This window comes from Ostrea edulis, chromosome 9 (assembly GCF_947568905.1).
Source record: "Ostrea edulis chromosome 9, xbOstEdul1.1, whole genome shotgun sequence".
Lineage (NCBI taxonomy): Eukaryota > Metazoa > Mollusca > Bivalvia > Ostreida > Ostreidae > Ostrea > Ostrea edulis.
In genome coordinates, this window is record NC_079172.1 from 45,307,746 (window position 1) to 45,320,245 (window position 12,500).

Sequence of the window (12,500 nt, forward strand, 5' to 3'; positions counted from 1 at the left end):
CTGAAACTTGGGCCCAATAATGCCTAGCAAGTAAACCTAACGAGATAATGTAGTCACTGTGGTTGGCCACATTGCAAATTGAACCTCGTGGTAGGTTGAGGTCCGAGCCCCTGGTCTATGCAGTGCCGACATTTTGGCACAATCAGGTATACCTAAACATTATCCAGGTTCACCTGTGTATGACATGTAAATGAATGAATACAGAGTAACGCGACATAAAGAACTGATTTCAGAATGGGACGAATTAAGAGTAAGCAAGCCTTGGAATTTGTAGCATGATCTGACTATCTGGTGCCCTTTGCTTGACCGACTCGCTAGACATGCCTATTGAAAGGTCATGATATCAAATATCAAACAGGTCAGCTAGTAAAGGAGCATAATTCATGCCCATGGGAATTGTAGACAACTTTTAGAAGACCTGATCACAAAAAACCAAGGTTTCGTCAATGAGGAACTCCAGCGTCTCATTGATATCAACTTCAGAATACTTATATGTAAAATCAGAGTGGAGTTTAACAAAGTAATCTTTAAATGACTGATCATGTGATATGAATATACTATTGCGAAATATTGGAAATTAGGTTAGATATGCAGAACAGGACATTTTTTCTAGACTTCATAGCCGTTTGGGCTAGTGATCGATAGTTCGATACTTTCATATAATATTCAGGTGACCGATAAGGCCTGTAGGCCTTATGTCGAAAATACTTGTATTTTCACGGAACTAAATATATTTTTTCTTTGTTATGTTTTTCATAAAATAATTTCTATTGATGGATGGTATTGAATAGGTATTTTTGCTTACAAAACTTTACTATTATTCTAGACTATATCGTTCAGCTTTTGTATGAATGTGCGCTTGATCCTGTTCGGTGAGCGAGAAAAAGATTGTTAGTGAATAGTGAAACAGCCTCGACTTTGTTTGCACTTCTCAAAAGAGTCAAGGGTTGGTTCACAAGAGAAAGGCATGTTTTGTATAATTCATCATCATTTTATTCAGTCTCAGTGGTGTTGATTATGTTAAATTTCAAAGGTCTACGGAGGCTATTTACGAAGCCTTTTATCGTATTTTCTGCTGCTTGAATCCTTAATTATTTTCTATTTCGATTCAATATTGAATCTTTATCAAGAATCGCATTGAATTTCCTTCTTAATGTATCTTATTATTCCAGTTTGTTTATATTTCTTCAAGAACTGTTAACGTGGATCTGTCAGCCGGTTGTTGATTACCTGTATTTTATGTATGTATACGTAGGGGTTTAATTATGCTATAACTCTATGCCGCTGCAATCTTTGCTGGTCTTAACCCAAACTTGTAAAAAGGCCATAGTTTCAGAATAGGTGCTACTACATATGCCACAAGTCTGGGTTATTCTGAGAATCTGATCAAACAATTAGGCAGATGGAACTCTAATGCCTTTCCTCGCTACATAAGAATACCTGCTTTCAACCTTTAACTTATTTTCTACCCTCATCCTCTGATTTTTTAACTTAATAGTCAGGGCGCATTCAGGTTCAGCAACAACCTTTGCCAGGTCAGTGTCTAACTGCTGCTAAAGACTGCATCACTTGCGTACATACACCTGTTGTAAACTTGGGCAGGTCAGTGTTTATTTGCTGCTAAAGACTGTATCAGTTGACTATTATATCAATTTTAAGACTTCGAGCAGGTCAGTGTTTAACTGCTGCAAGAAGTTTGGTACTGTGTAAATATTTAAACAAAATAGGTTTTTTACAAGTTGGTATCTGTTAAATTTTCTTTGTATTGGTACTTTATACATTGCTATATGTGGTTGGTGCAATATACCTTACTGACTCACTTAGTTAAGCTATCTTTTTATAAACAGATATGTCCAAATTTATGTCTTGTTATATACAATATCCTTTGTGTTATAGCACAGAAATGTGTCAACTTTAGTAACCATATACACTGTTAATTGCGATCAGGTCAGTATTTAACTGTTCCTGTGTTATAATTGTTTGTTAACTCTCCACAATCAAACTATTTAATTCTCTCTGCTCACCTCGGATGACGCCGATATGATACTGTTTCATATCTTGTGGCCTTATTTGTTCGCCATCTTTTTGCTCTGTGTTTGTTTTGATGAATTTTTATTTGTCATCTTATAGCGTAGCATTATTTAAGTTACTTTGTCTTCTTTGGGGGAAATCAGACTTTGAGTAATTTAGCTTTGCAGGTACTTTGATGTAGAATGTATTATCTGATTTCCCCCAAAATCTTATGTTTGAGATTTCTTTCGTCATTTGGTATTGTAATAAATGACAAATTTTCAATCTCAATCATTCTTTTGTTCAGATTTTTTATGACAGCAAAAACGAGCAACGGTGAGCAGAGTTTGGCTAATAGAAGCTATAAATATAAATATCATCATTAGTTGGAATAATGTGCATTGCCCTAAACTGTTTATATTTACATTATATGAGAATTCACGATTTTAGGTACTATACAACCACAGGCACTCGACGTTTTAAATATCTATAATAAAGACAATGTCTTACTGTAAACATAATACTGACAAGGTATATCACGTCGCCATCTTGGTTTTCGTTTTTACCAGCTGCATCGCTTGAAAATTTCGGCGAAAAGTTCGATATAATACAATAATTAGACCCCTACCGTTTAGAAGCAACTCTGTCAAGGTCTTACCTCTCGCATCGTCATGGTGAACTGGAAATAAAGTCCATTTATCGGCTATAATCAACCGTCAAACATCGTCTACTGCTTCTCGAATACGAGAAATCGCTAAAAGGTGGACGTACGTAGACATAATTTTGGGATAGCCCTTTTTTCATTGGTCGATAAAATTAAAAATAGTAAATATTATAATTAGCAGTGAGCGAGGTAATAGATCTTGAACATTATTCTCTTAATATATGCTTTATTTATTTTTTTAAACGTTAAACATGATAACTTCACTTATTCATGCATTCGTTTCTGTTGAAAGTAAATTTCATAACGTAATAAGAAAACTTCAAAATTGAATTCACACACACACACACACACACACACACACACACACACACACACACACACACACACACACACACACACACACACACACACGCACCTACACGTGGGTATACTCTCAAACGTACACAGTGACATTTATACATCCAAATGTCCTGTCCTGCTTATCTGTAAATTTTCAGTGTTGTCACAATGGGTGACAAAACGTGGGTTGGAGTCGAAGCGGGGGGGGGGGGGGGGGGGGTGGGGGGTGGGGGTGGGGGGGGGTCATGAACATTTCCAATGTTATTTGGTAATGTGATAGATTTACTAAATTTCCCGTGCCAGCCTGTCCCGAAACCACACAATTGTGCCCGAGTTTTATTGTTTGCAGGACTCCAACTACCCTGCATTCAGTCCCCCCCCCCCCGCACAAGCGTCAGTGGGTACATTAGCAAAGGGAATTCTCATTTGCATAATGATGTCAACTTCTGTCCTTAGATCAGGAGTTATCGCATTTTGAGGAGCAGTAGACGATAGTTGATGCTTGATTATATTTGATCAATGGACATTATTTCGAGTTTTCCACAACGATGCGAGAGATAAGATATTGACAGAGTTGTTGCTAGACGGTAGGGTTCTAATTATTGTATTATATCGAACTTTTCGTCGAAATTTTCAAGCGATGCAGCTGGTAAAAACAAAAACTAAGATGGCGGCGTGGTATACCTTGTCAATATATTATGTTTACAGGAAGACAATTTTTTATTATAGATATTTAAAACGTCGAGTGCCTGTGTATACAACATACAGTGGTTTCCACTTTTATAGCAAATAAATATTTACTAAATAATAGATATTATGAGGACCCGTGACATTCACACCTGATGCCGAGCGTTTGGCGATGGAACTGTCCATACCTGTTGTAACGTTTTAGGTCTGTCGCGGCCGGGATTCGAACCCGACCTTCCACATACGGGGCGAACGCTCTACCGCTAGACCACCGCGGCGGTAAATTTTCAATGTGGTGGATTTTAGGCATCCATGTCTTATTCCTCTTTTCATAAATTCTTTAAATCCAGTCCCTTCCTCGTTTAGTGTCGCAATATAGAAATATGTACAGTATTTCATGACATTGACCTTCACTTTTAGGGGTCGATTAATTTCTGGCATTGAAAGTGAGGTAAAGGATAACTAGTTATTCTGTATTCAGCACAATTTCATATGATTATCTTTTTCTATTTTGACATTGGAGATTTGAAAGAATTTCTTAATATTTAGGTTAAAGGGTTAAACAATCTCTGTAAACTGAACAAGAGGCCCATGGGCCACATTCGCTCACCTGAGTCACCTTGAATCATATTTAAATATTTCCCCTATATATTTGCATGTAAAACTTTGATCCCTATTGTGGCCCCAACCTACCGCCAGGGGCCAAGATTTTTACAAACTTGAATCTGCACTAGTGATGGGCAATCGGGAATGAAAAAAATAATCGATGATCGGATTAACGGATCCACCTTTTCGATTGATTAATCGAAAAATAGTCGAATTTTATTAATTTCAAATTTATGGCATAAATATTAATTTACTTTATTTTTTTTTTTACCCTAAATATTAAGTTAATTAGAATAAAATCATTAGATTGATTGATCGTATCTTGTTTAACGTCTCTCTCTCGAGAATTTTTCACTAATGGAGACGTCTAAAATCATTAGAAATTTGAAGTTAATAATCCTATACTTTCGAGTTGGTTTTCCCGGGATAGGGATAGATCTCGCGACTTTTGTTGTTGTTCTTGTGGGATCCGGGTTAGAATAGAGCCTTGCTCCTTGTAAGAGGCAAAATCCGAGGTTACAGCAGGTGTGGCAAGACAAAGATCCTTCCCTGCTCAAAGACTGTAAGCGCCGAGCATAGGCCTAAATTTTACAGCCCTTCACCGACAATGGTGACGTCTCCATGTGAGTGAAATATGCTCGAGCGGGACAGTAAACAATATTCAAATTCAATCTTATCGGATGATTCAGTTTCGTCAGCCATTTTATTTCGGCAGGGTATTTGTATTATGAAAAAAATATCGACGTCGGCGATTTTCGAAATGACAATCGATTATTCACATCGTTTCAGTTATAGCGACTGACAATCGAAAGTCGGCGATAATCAGTACATCACTAATCTGCACTATGTCAGGAAACTTTCGTGTAAATGTAAACTTTGGCCCAATGGTTCTTGAGAAGATTTTTAAAGATTTTCTCAGAGTAAATATACTTGTATATAAAACTTTGATCCCTATTGTGGGCTCCATCCTTCCCCATGGGGCCACGATTTAAAAAAAACTTGAATCTGCACTATGTCAGGAAGCTTTCATGTAAATTTCAGCTTTTCTGACCAAGTGTTTCTTGAGAAAAAGATTTTCTCTACATATGTGCATGTAAAACTTTGATCCTCTATTGTGGCCCCATCCTACCCTCGGGGGACACGACGTTTACAAACTCAAATCTGCACTATGTCAGAAAGCTTTCATGTAAAGCACTTTCCTGACCCAGTCGTTCTTGAGAAGAAGACTTTTAAGATTTTCCTTATATATTTGTATGTAAAACTTTGATCCCCTACTGTGGCCCCATCCAACTCCCGGTAGCCATGATTTTGGAAAAACTTGAATCTGCACTGTCAGGAAGCTTTCATGTAAATTTGTACTTTTCTAGCCCAGTGGTTCAGAACCTGAGCTCTCTTTACATGGGTCACTGGTAGTGATATCCTGCATCTCTTTAATGGTCTTTTGGCCACAGAAGTCATGACGTTGGTGTAGATTTATAGTGCAGACTGCCCAGTAGGGGCCCTGCTACAGTAGGTTTGTTGCGGCGAGGCGACGGTGGTGGTCGACCCTCGGATCCCTTGGAAACGGCGACGGGTCTTCTTGAAGATCCAGGGATGGTTAGGTCCTCCAGAAGGTGGTGGATAGGTCCATCTCCTCTTCCTAGAGTCGATCGCCCATGGATCCCCACGGTATAGTCGGGGGAAGGGCTTCTTGAAGATAGCTTGCTATTCTTCATCTGTGGTCGATCAACCCTCGGATCTCCATCAGTAAAATCGGGGATACGGTCTTGAAGACTGTGTCGTGGACGCGGCAAAGGAGGTACGGGGGAGCATCCCATCGGATACAGTGCAGAAACCCACCAACTCTGTGCTTGAATTTGTCTAAATAATTTAGATAGTCGCCTAAATTTCCTTAGTTACTGGCCGAAAGGAGAAAAATAATTGTGTGTGCAAATGTATTTATGGCGGAAAGTGTTTAATGTCGAGTTGACCAATCTCGCACGTCCATGACTTTATGAGAAGGCCACGGAAGACGCGTTAGACCACTGTCATTGAGAGATAGTTGGCCTTTAGCACCGATACGTTATTGTCTAAAGAATTACTTGATGGTACAGGGGTTTCAACAGTCTCGATTGAAGTCAGCATTTCGCAAATTCTATGGTAGTTATAACGATCTAGTTCGTTAATACAACCTCGCATAGGGTCAAATGCTGTCTGGCGTGTTTCATACCGATTGTTAAGCCGCTCTTGGCACACTGATTTTGACTGCGGAAAACTCCGTTTACCTGATCAGGATATAGGGCTCACGGTGGGTGTGACCGGTCAACAGGGGATGCTTACTCCTCCTAGGCACCTGATCCCACCTCTGGTGTGTCCAGGGGTCCGTGTTTGCCCAACCATCTATTTTGTATTGCTTATAGGAGTTATGAGATTGACCACTGTTCGTTATCTTCACCTTGCACTTGATAAATTTAAGTGCATGTGTGTCTAATTTAAACTATAATACAGAGAGCGTTATACCCTATTAAGGAGCATACGCTTATTGATATTAGAGGGAATAGGATTCTGAATCCTATATTTAATCCAGGATATGCCTGGATATATTAAAATAAATTAATAATAGACCTAAATGGGAAGTTTAATATTAAGGACTTAGAGAGATGTAGTGTTTGAGTTTGAGAAGTCATTTTCCCCACACCCCTATTCATACAGACAGAGCACAGCTGATACTCACCTCTGTTCACTTTCATCTCCCACAAATTGCAAAAATCGGAGTATTGCCAAGCCCATGCTTAGCAGTGATCACTTTGTACACGTGAAATTAAAGGTACTTGTTCGGAATTTAGACTCAGACGATTAATTGTCCACGCCAACAGAATTACTTCCCCGGATCTGCTATCTCCTTGTGGCATCGGTGGCTGAGTGGTTAGGTCGTCAGACTCTCGACCGAAAGGTCGTGGGTTCGAGTCCTGGCCGCGGCAGGGCTGACATTGTGTCCTTGGGAAAGGCACTTTACATGAATTTCCTCACTTCACCCAAATGTAAAAGGGGTACCTGGCTATAGACAGTGAAAGATATTGTTAGAATGTTAGTTCTCTAGCGCTTGTATGCTTCCTAGGAAGCTGAGAAAGTTCTAGATTGATACATGGTCTGCCGGGGTAATAGTGTACATTGATTACTGTAAAGCGCTTTGAGCAGCATACGCTGGAAAAGGCGCTATATAAAACCAATCATTATTATTATTATCACAACAACCCTGTTCAATATTAAACAGCATTTTAATCAAATTATTATTGTCATAAAATAGATGCATACTAGTTTCGTTTGCCGACGATCTGTAAAAGTTACTAAAATATACCCAAATTACAAACTACGTTACTTTCGATTCCAATAAAAATGGATACCAGAAGACAAACATTTATATTTAAATATATATCCCGATTTGAAAAAATAAATAAAATAAATATGAAATAAAAATTAATAACTGCCGGTGGGAGCATGTTTTTCACTTTGCATCTTATCTAATTATCTTTTTAATAGCATATTCTAATTAGCACCTAATTGACTGACGCTAAATAAACAAGTCAGATATATCGGTGGTATTATCTCCGTGCACTCGAACGTTATATAACGTTTTACCTAGATTTTGTCCTACCACGAGTAATCAAAACACAGTATCAGGGCTTCTAAGTAAAATTATGATTTTTACTCGAGTCCAGGACGCGTCCACGGGACTCGCCATATCAGACAAACCTGCGTCCCGATTGAATTTTCTGCTTCTAGGATGCAGATTCTTGCGTTAGTGACAACCCGTCTTGAGAAGAAATATTTTAAAGATTTTCCTTATATATATGTAAAACTTTAATCCCCTATTGTGGCCCTATCTTACCCCCGAGGGTCATGATTTTTACAAACTTGAATCTTCTCTATGTCAGGTAGTTGCCATGCAAGTTTCAGCTCTTCTGGTTCAGTGGTTCTTGAGAAGAAGATGTTTAAATGACCACCCTATTTTTGCATTTTTGTTATTATCTCCCCTTTGAAGGGGCATGTATCTTTATTTGACCAAACTTGAAAGTCCTTCAACCAAGGATGCTTTTGGCTAAGTTTGGTTGAAATTGGTCCAGTGGTTCTGGAGAAGAAGTCGAAAATGTGAAAAGTTTACAGACAGACGGGCAGACGACGGACAACAGGGGATCAGAAAAACTCACTTGAGCTTACAGCTCAGGTGAGCTGAAACCTATCTGTCAATTATGATGTAAAGGTGCAGATAACAAACAGTCAATCTGATTAAAATCAGATCCTCGATCCGCTCCTCTTTTTTTTCTTTCTTGTCGCTACACGTGTAGCGACAAGAAAAAGAAAAAAAAAGAGAGAAAAAAGAAGAGAGGAGCGGATCGAGGATCTGATTTTAATCAGATTGACAAACAGTGATCTGTCTTCAAATATTTTTTCTCTTTACATTGTCATGCAGGTAAACATCCTATGAAATGTAGTATTTGGAATCTTCTGATAAATCACGAATGATGTTTTACTAAGAGGATATCAGAAACCAAAACCAAGAAAGGTTTCTTACAATATTCATTCATTCTATTTCAGGTATTATATTTGTAAAGCTGATTTTGTCCTGTTCATTGCCTCATTTCTAAGTGGTAAGGAGTGAAGTAAAATATAATTGTTTTCTTCATCTGAAGAATGTTAGCAGAAAGAATATTGCATCAATTTTTGGTTGTAGATATTTTAATATATCGTGATGTTTGGGTCACCTTATTTATGGAGAAAAGTACAATGAGAAATATGATCATGCACCAAATCAAAATAATGAATTTTTTAATCATTTTTATCAATTTTGTACAGAATGCTTGTGTTTGTCCAAGTTAGTTTTCTACGATGAGAAACGGACTTGGAATGAGGCTTACTCTATTTGCACTCTTAATGGAGGATTTCCGGTAACAGTAGATTCACAAGACAAATACGACGTGATATCTACCTTTTCCACCCAAACGCCCTGGAATTCAATAGACAAAGTGTAAGTCGACCAACTAGGTACCTTGAAATCTGTAAAGTTAATACAGGTAAACAAAGATGTAGAAAAGCACTATAATACTTTTTACCTCGCTTCGAAATGAATCAATGCTGATATTGAATTACTAAACGATGAAACTAAAATGTGTGGTGACAACAGTTTTTCTAACTTATTCTCTTATCAGCTTGATCTTTGTATTTGCAAAGTAATCATTTACTTGAAATTTGGTGTATGCCGTTTAGGCTCAAAGAAAGCATGTAAATGTATCAAAGTTTAAAAGGACTCGTCACTTCAACCTTTGACAGAGACAAGTCACCTGTTTGGATCGGTCTTCACGTGACAGATTCAGATGGCATCGAGAAAGCATGGGCAGATTGTGCACAGTACTCCTGGACAAAATGGCATCCAAGTCAGCCAAATAATCCTAATGTGAATAGATGTGTCTACCTTCAGAAACTCACAGCCAACTTCTGGATGGATCCATGCAATACTCCGCATTATTTCATATGTGAAAATATCGATGCGAGTAAGCTATTTAATACATATAAACAGTGAATTTGTAAATAGAGACTCTATTTTTGTCATTCATAGCAGTAATTTGGAGATATAGTTCTTCGTGTGCGTTCTTTTTTTTTTTTTTAAACCAAAAAAAACATCGCACCGGTGTCATATACATGTATATGCATTACAACTTATGACATGCCATTGTTCTCTATCTAATTCATAATCGGACGTATAACAACCTGCAAGTTTATCGAAATTGCTCAAATTCAGCACCATCAGTGGCAGCATCATAAAAACAATGGGGGTTTTTTTTTTTAAAGAGCATGGACCTAAATCATTCCATTCATGTTTTTTTTTTTTTTTATGTTTCTCGATTTTCTCAGCAATTGTAGACAGTACAGTGGTATTGAAAATCTTGAGGGGTTACAGAAGTTCAGCTCTTATCGGAGATAAAGATTACTCGTAGGGGACTGAGATTTCCTCGCGGGAAAGGGGACCAAATTTGTTCAGTGGTAACATTCCATTTACATGTACTATTAATTATCTTATGATTGTAGATCCATGCATTTCTCCTACAAGCAGTTGCTATGAGGGTGAGTAACTAAGTAAGAAAATGTCATTTAAAAATTCCCAGCTGTAAACTAACATCTGATAGCGATCTGTATAATTACCTTGCAACACAAATCTAATAACACCGTAAATTAAGATCAAATTGGGTGTCTGATGATTTAGTTCAATAAAGGGGATTTTGGAGAGAGAGAAACTACAAGGTGTGGTCATTGAAATGATATTTAACACTCATTAGGGTCCATCATAGAAAACGTAAACTCCTATGGTTTTCACTTCGTATGACAGTACGTATTTCCATGTCTGTCTGTCACCAATGTTTTGTATAAAAAACTGTAAGATTTGGACCCTTGAACTTTGACACAGTGGAGAATTTTATCGAAAGTTCAGTCTTAGAGCTCTCGCTTTGCGAGTTCGAATCCTTACTGTGCTGTTTAATCTCATTCGGGGTTTTACATGTACTTGTATAAAGACGTCACCTGCTTTAGGCAAAGTGCTAAATTCTTTACTTAATTGCAAGATGTTCAAGACCGTAGCAGCGATGGTTCTTTATCGTGCTAACGACGCCCTCGACATGGGACTGTCATTTTTCAAGTCATATTTGAATGACTCCTGACTTTTAACCTCTAGTGTCAGGCACATGGTAAAGGAACAGTCACTGCTTCTGTTCAACGTCTTATGTGTGACGCAGCGCTGTGATCATGAATCGAACCCGGGACCTTTCGGTTTCGAAGCAAATGCCCTACCCACTACACGTCGTTAGATATTTCGCGTCATGCTATGCATTAATAGCACAAATAAAGGCACCTCACTGTTATTGGCCTACGTCCATTGTATAGTTCTAGAGAACAAAACTTCTCATTTTCAATTCATTTAAAGATAAAGATCCCGTTGGTATCTAGGTTAGAATAGGTCCTCAGTACCCCTTGCTTGTCGTAAGAAACGACTAAATGGGGCGGTCCTTCGGATGTGATGGCAAAAACTGAGGCCCCATGTCACAGCAGGTGTGGCACGATAAGTATTTCTGCCTGCACAAAGGTTGTAAGCGCCAAGCATAGGTCTAACTTTTGCAGCCTTTCATCGGAAATGGTGACGTCTCTATATGAGTGAAATATTCTCGAGTGGGAGGTTTAACAATTCACAATCAATCAATTAACCAAAGTTTATGATTTTCAGTTTTCGGCATTCAAAACATTAAGAAAATACATCGCGATTAACGTTATATGGCTTTGACATAATTTTCTTTATAGGTTACACTTTATGACGTTCTTGTCACCTTTTCAATTTGCCATGCAAAATACATGTACATATAGCTAGAAATGTGAGATCATTTTCAAATTTGTTATTAATGTATGATTTTTTTTTTATTTTACGTTTAATTTTTTTTTATTGAGGGTTGTGCTAATAGGTACGGGTTTTCCAAAAATCGAAAACTTCACAAATCATGAAGCCCGTTTTTTCCATAAATAATCCCGTTGAGGAAATTCACCGTAATCTATCAAAGTCCGAAGTCACTACTCGGTAGGCACATATGGAAATGTGCTTAATGTGGAAATCAACAGAAAGGCTCTCTTATGGAGGAGGTTCTTTTTGTTTTACGTTCCTTCGACAACATCCCCAGCTATGGGTGAAGTGCTACAAATGTAGACCCACATAGTGTACGTAAGCGCCCAGGGCCGTGGCAGCGAGAGTGTTTTAACGTACCAACACCATCAGTGACATGGATCCTCTATTTTAAAGATCATACCAAAAAGACCCGCAACTCTTTATGCCTAGCAATTAGTGAAAAGGAGTTTTCACGTTTTACAGAGTAGGTTTGACGCTCTAACCCACCACTTCCTGATCACGAAACGAACGCTCTAAGGAGAGGCCGTTGGTTCGATGCCCGTTTATGTCTCAATCTTGTAAATCGAAAGACTTAAAGATGGGTAGTGGTTGTTTCATTGCCAACCTCTCTCCATTTAACATAAAGTGAGCCTTGTACGTATCGCCTAACCCGGGTGATGTCTCGACATGAGTGGAATATTCTCGTGGGCTTGTGATACAACAAGCTGTCAATCGTCGTCATAAATCAATATTTTTCACTTAAATTCATTATATATACTAGAGGAGATTGGGAAC

The 12,500-nt window shown here is 38.2% G+C and overlaps 1 protein-coding gene across 1 annotated transcript in view; it reads left to right on the forward strand.

Moving 5' to 3' along the window:
• LOC125658191 (uncharacterized) overlaps nt 1–12,500 on the forward strand; it is a 41,711-nt gene that overhangs the window by 23,605 nt on the left and 5,606 nt on the right. Inside the window, exons 3-6 of the mRNA XM_048889358.2 lie at nt 8,882–8,934; nt 9,140–9,311; nt 9,614–9,834; nt 10,370–10,405. Of these exons, the coding sequence (XP_048745315.1) occupies nt 8,882–8,934; nt 9,140–9,311; nt 9,614–9,834; nt 10,370–10,405 (482 nt within the window). The remainder of the gene's footprint in view (nt 1–8,881; nt 8,935–9,139; nt 9,312–9,613; nt 9,835–10,369; nt 10,406–12,500) is intronic.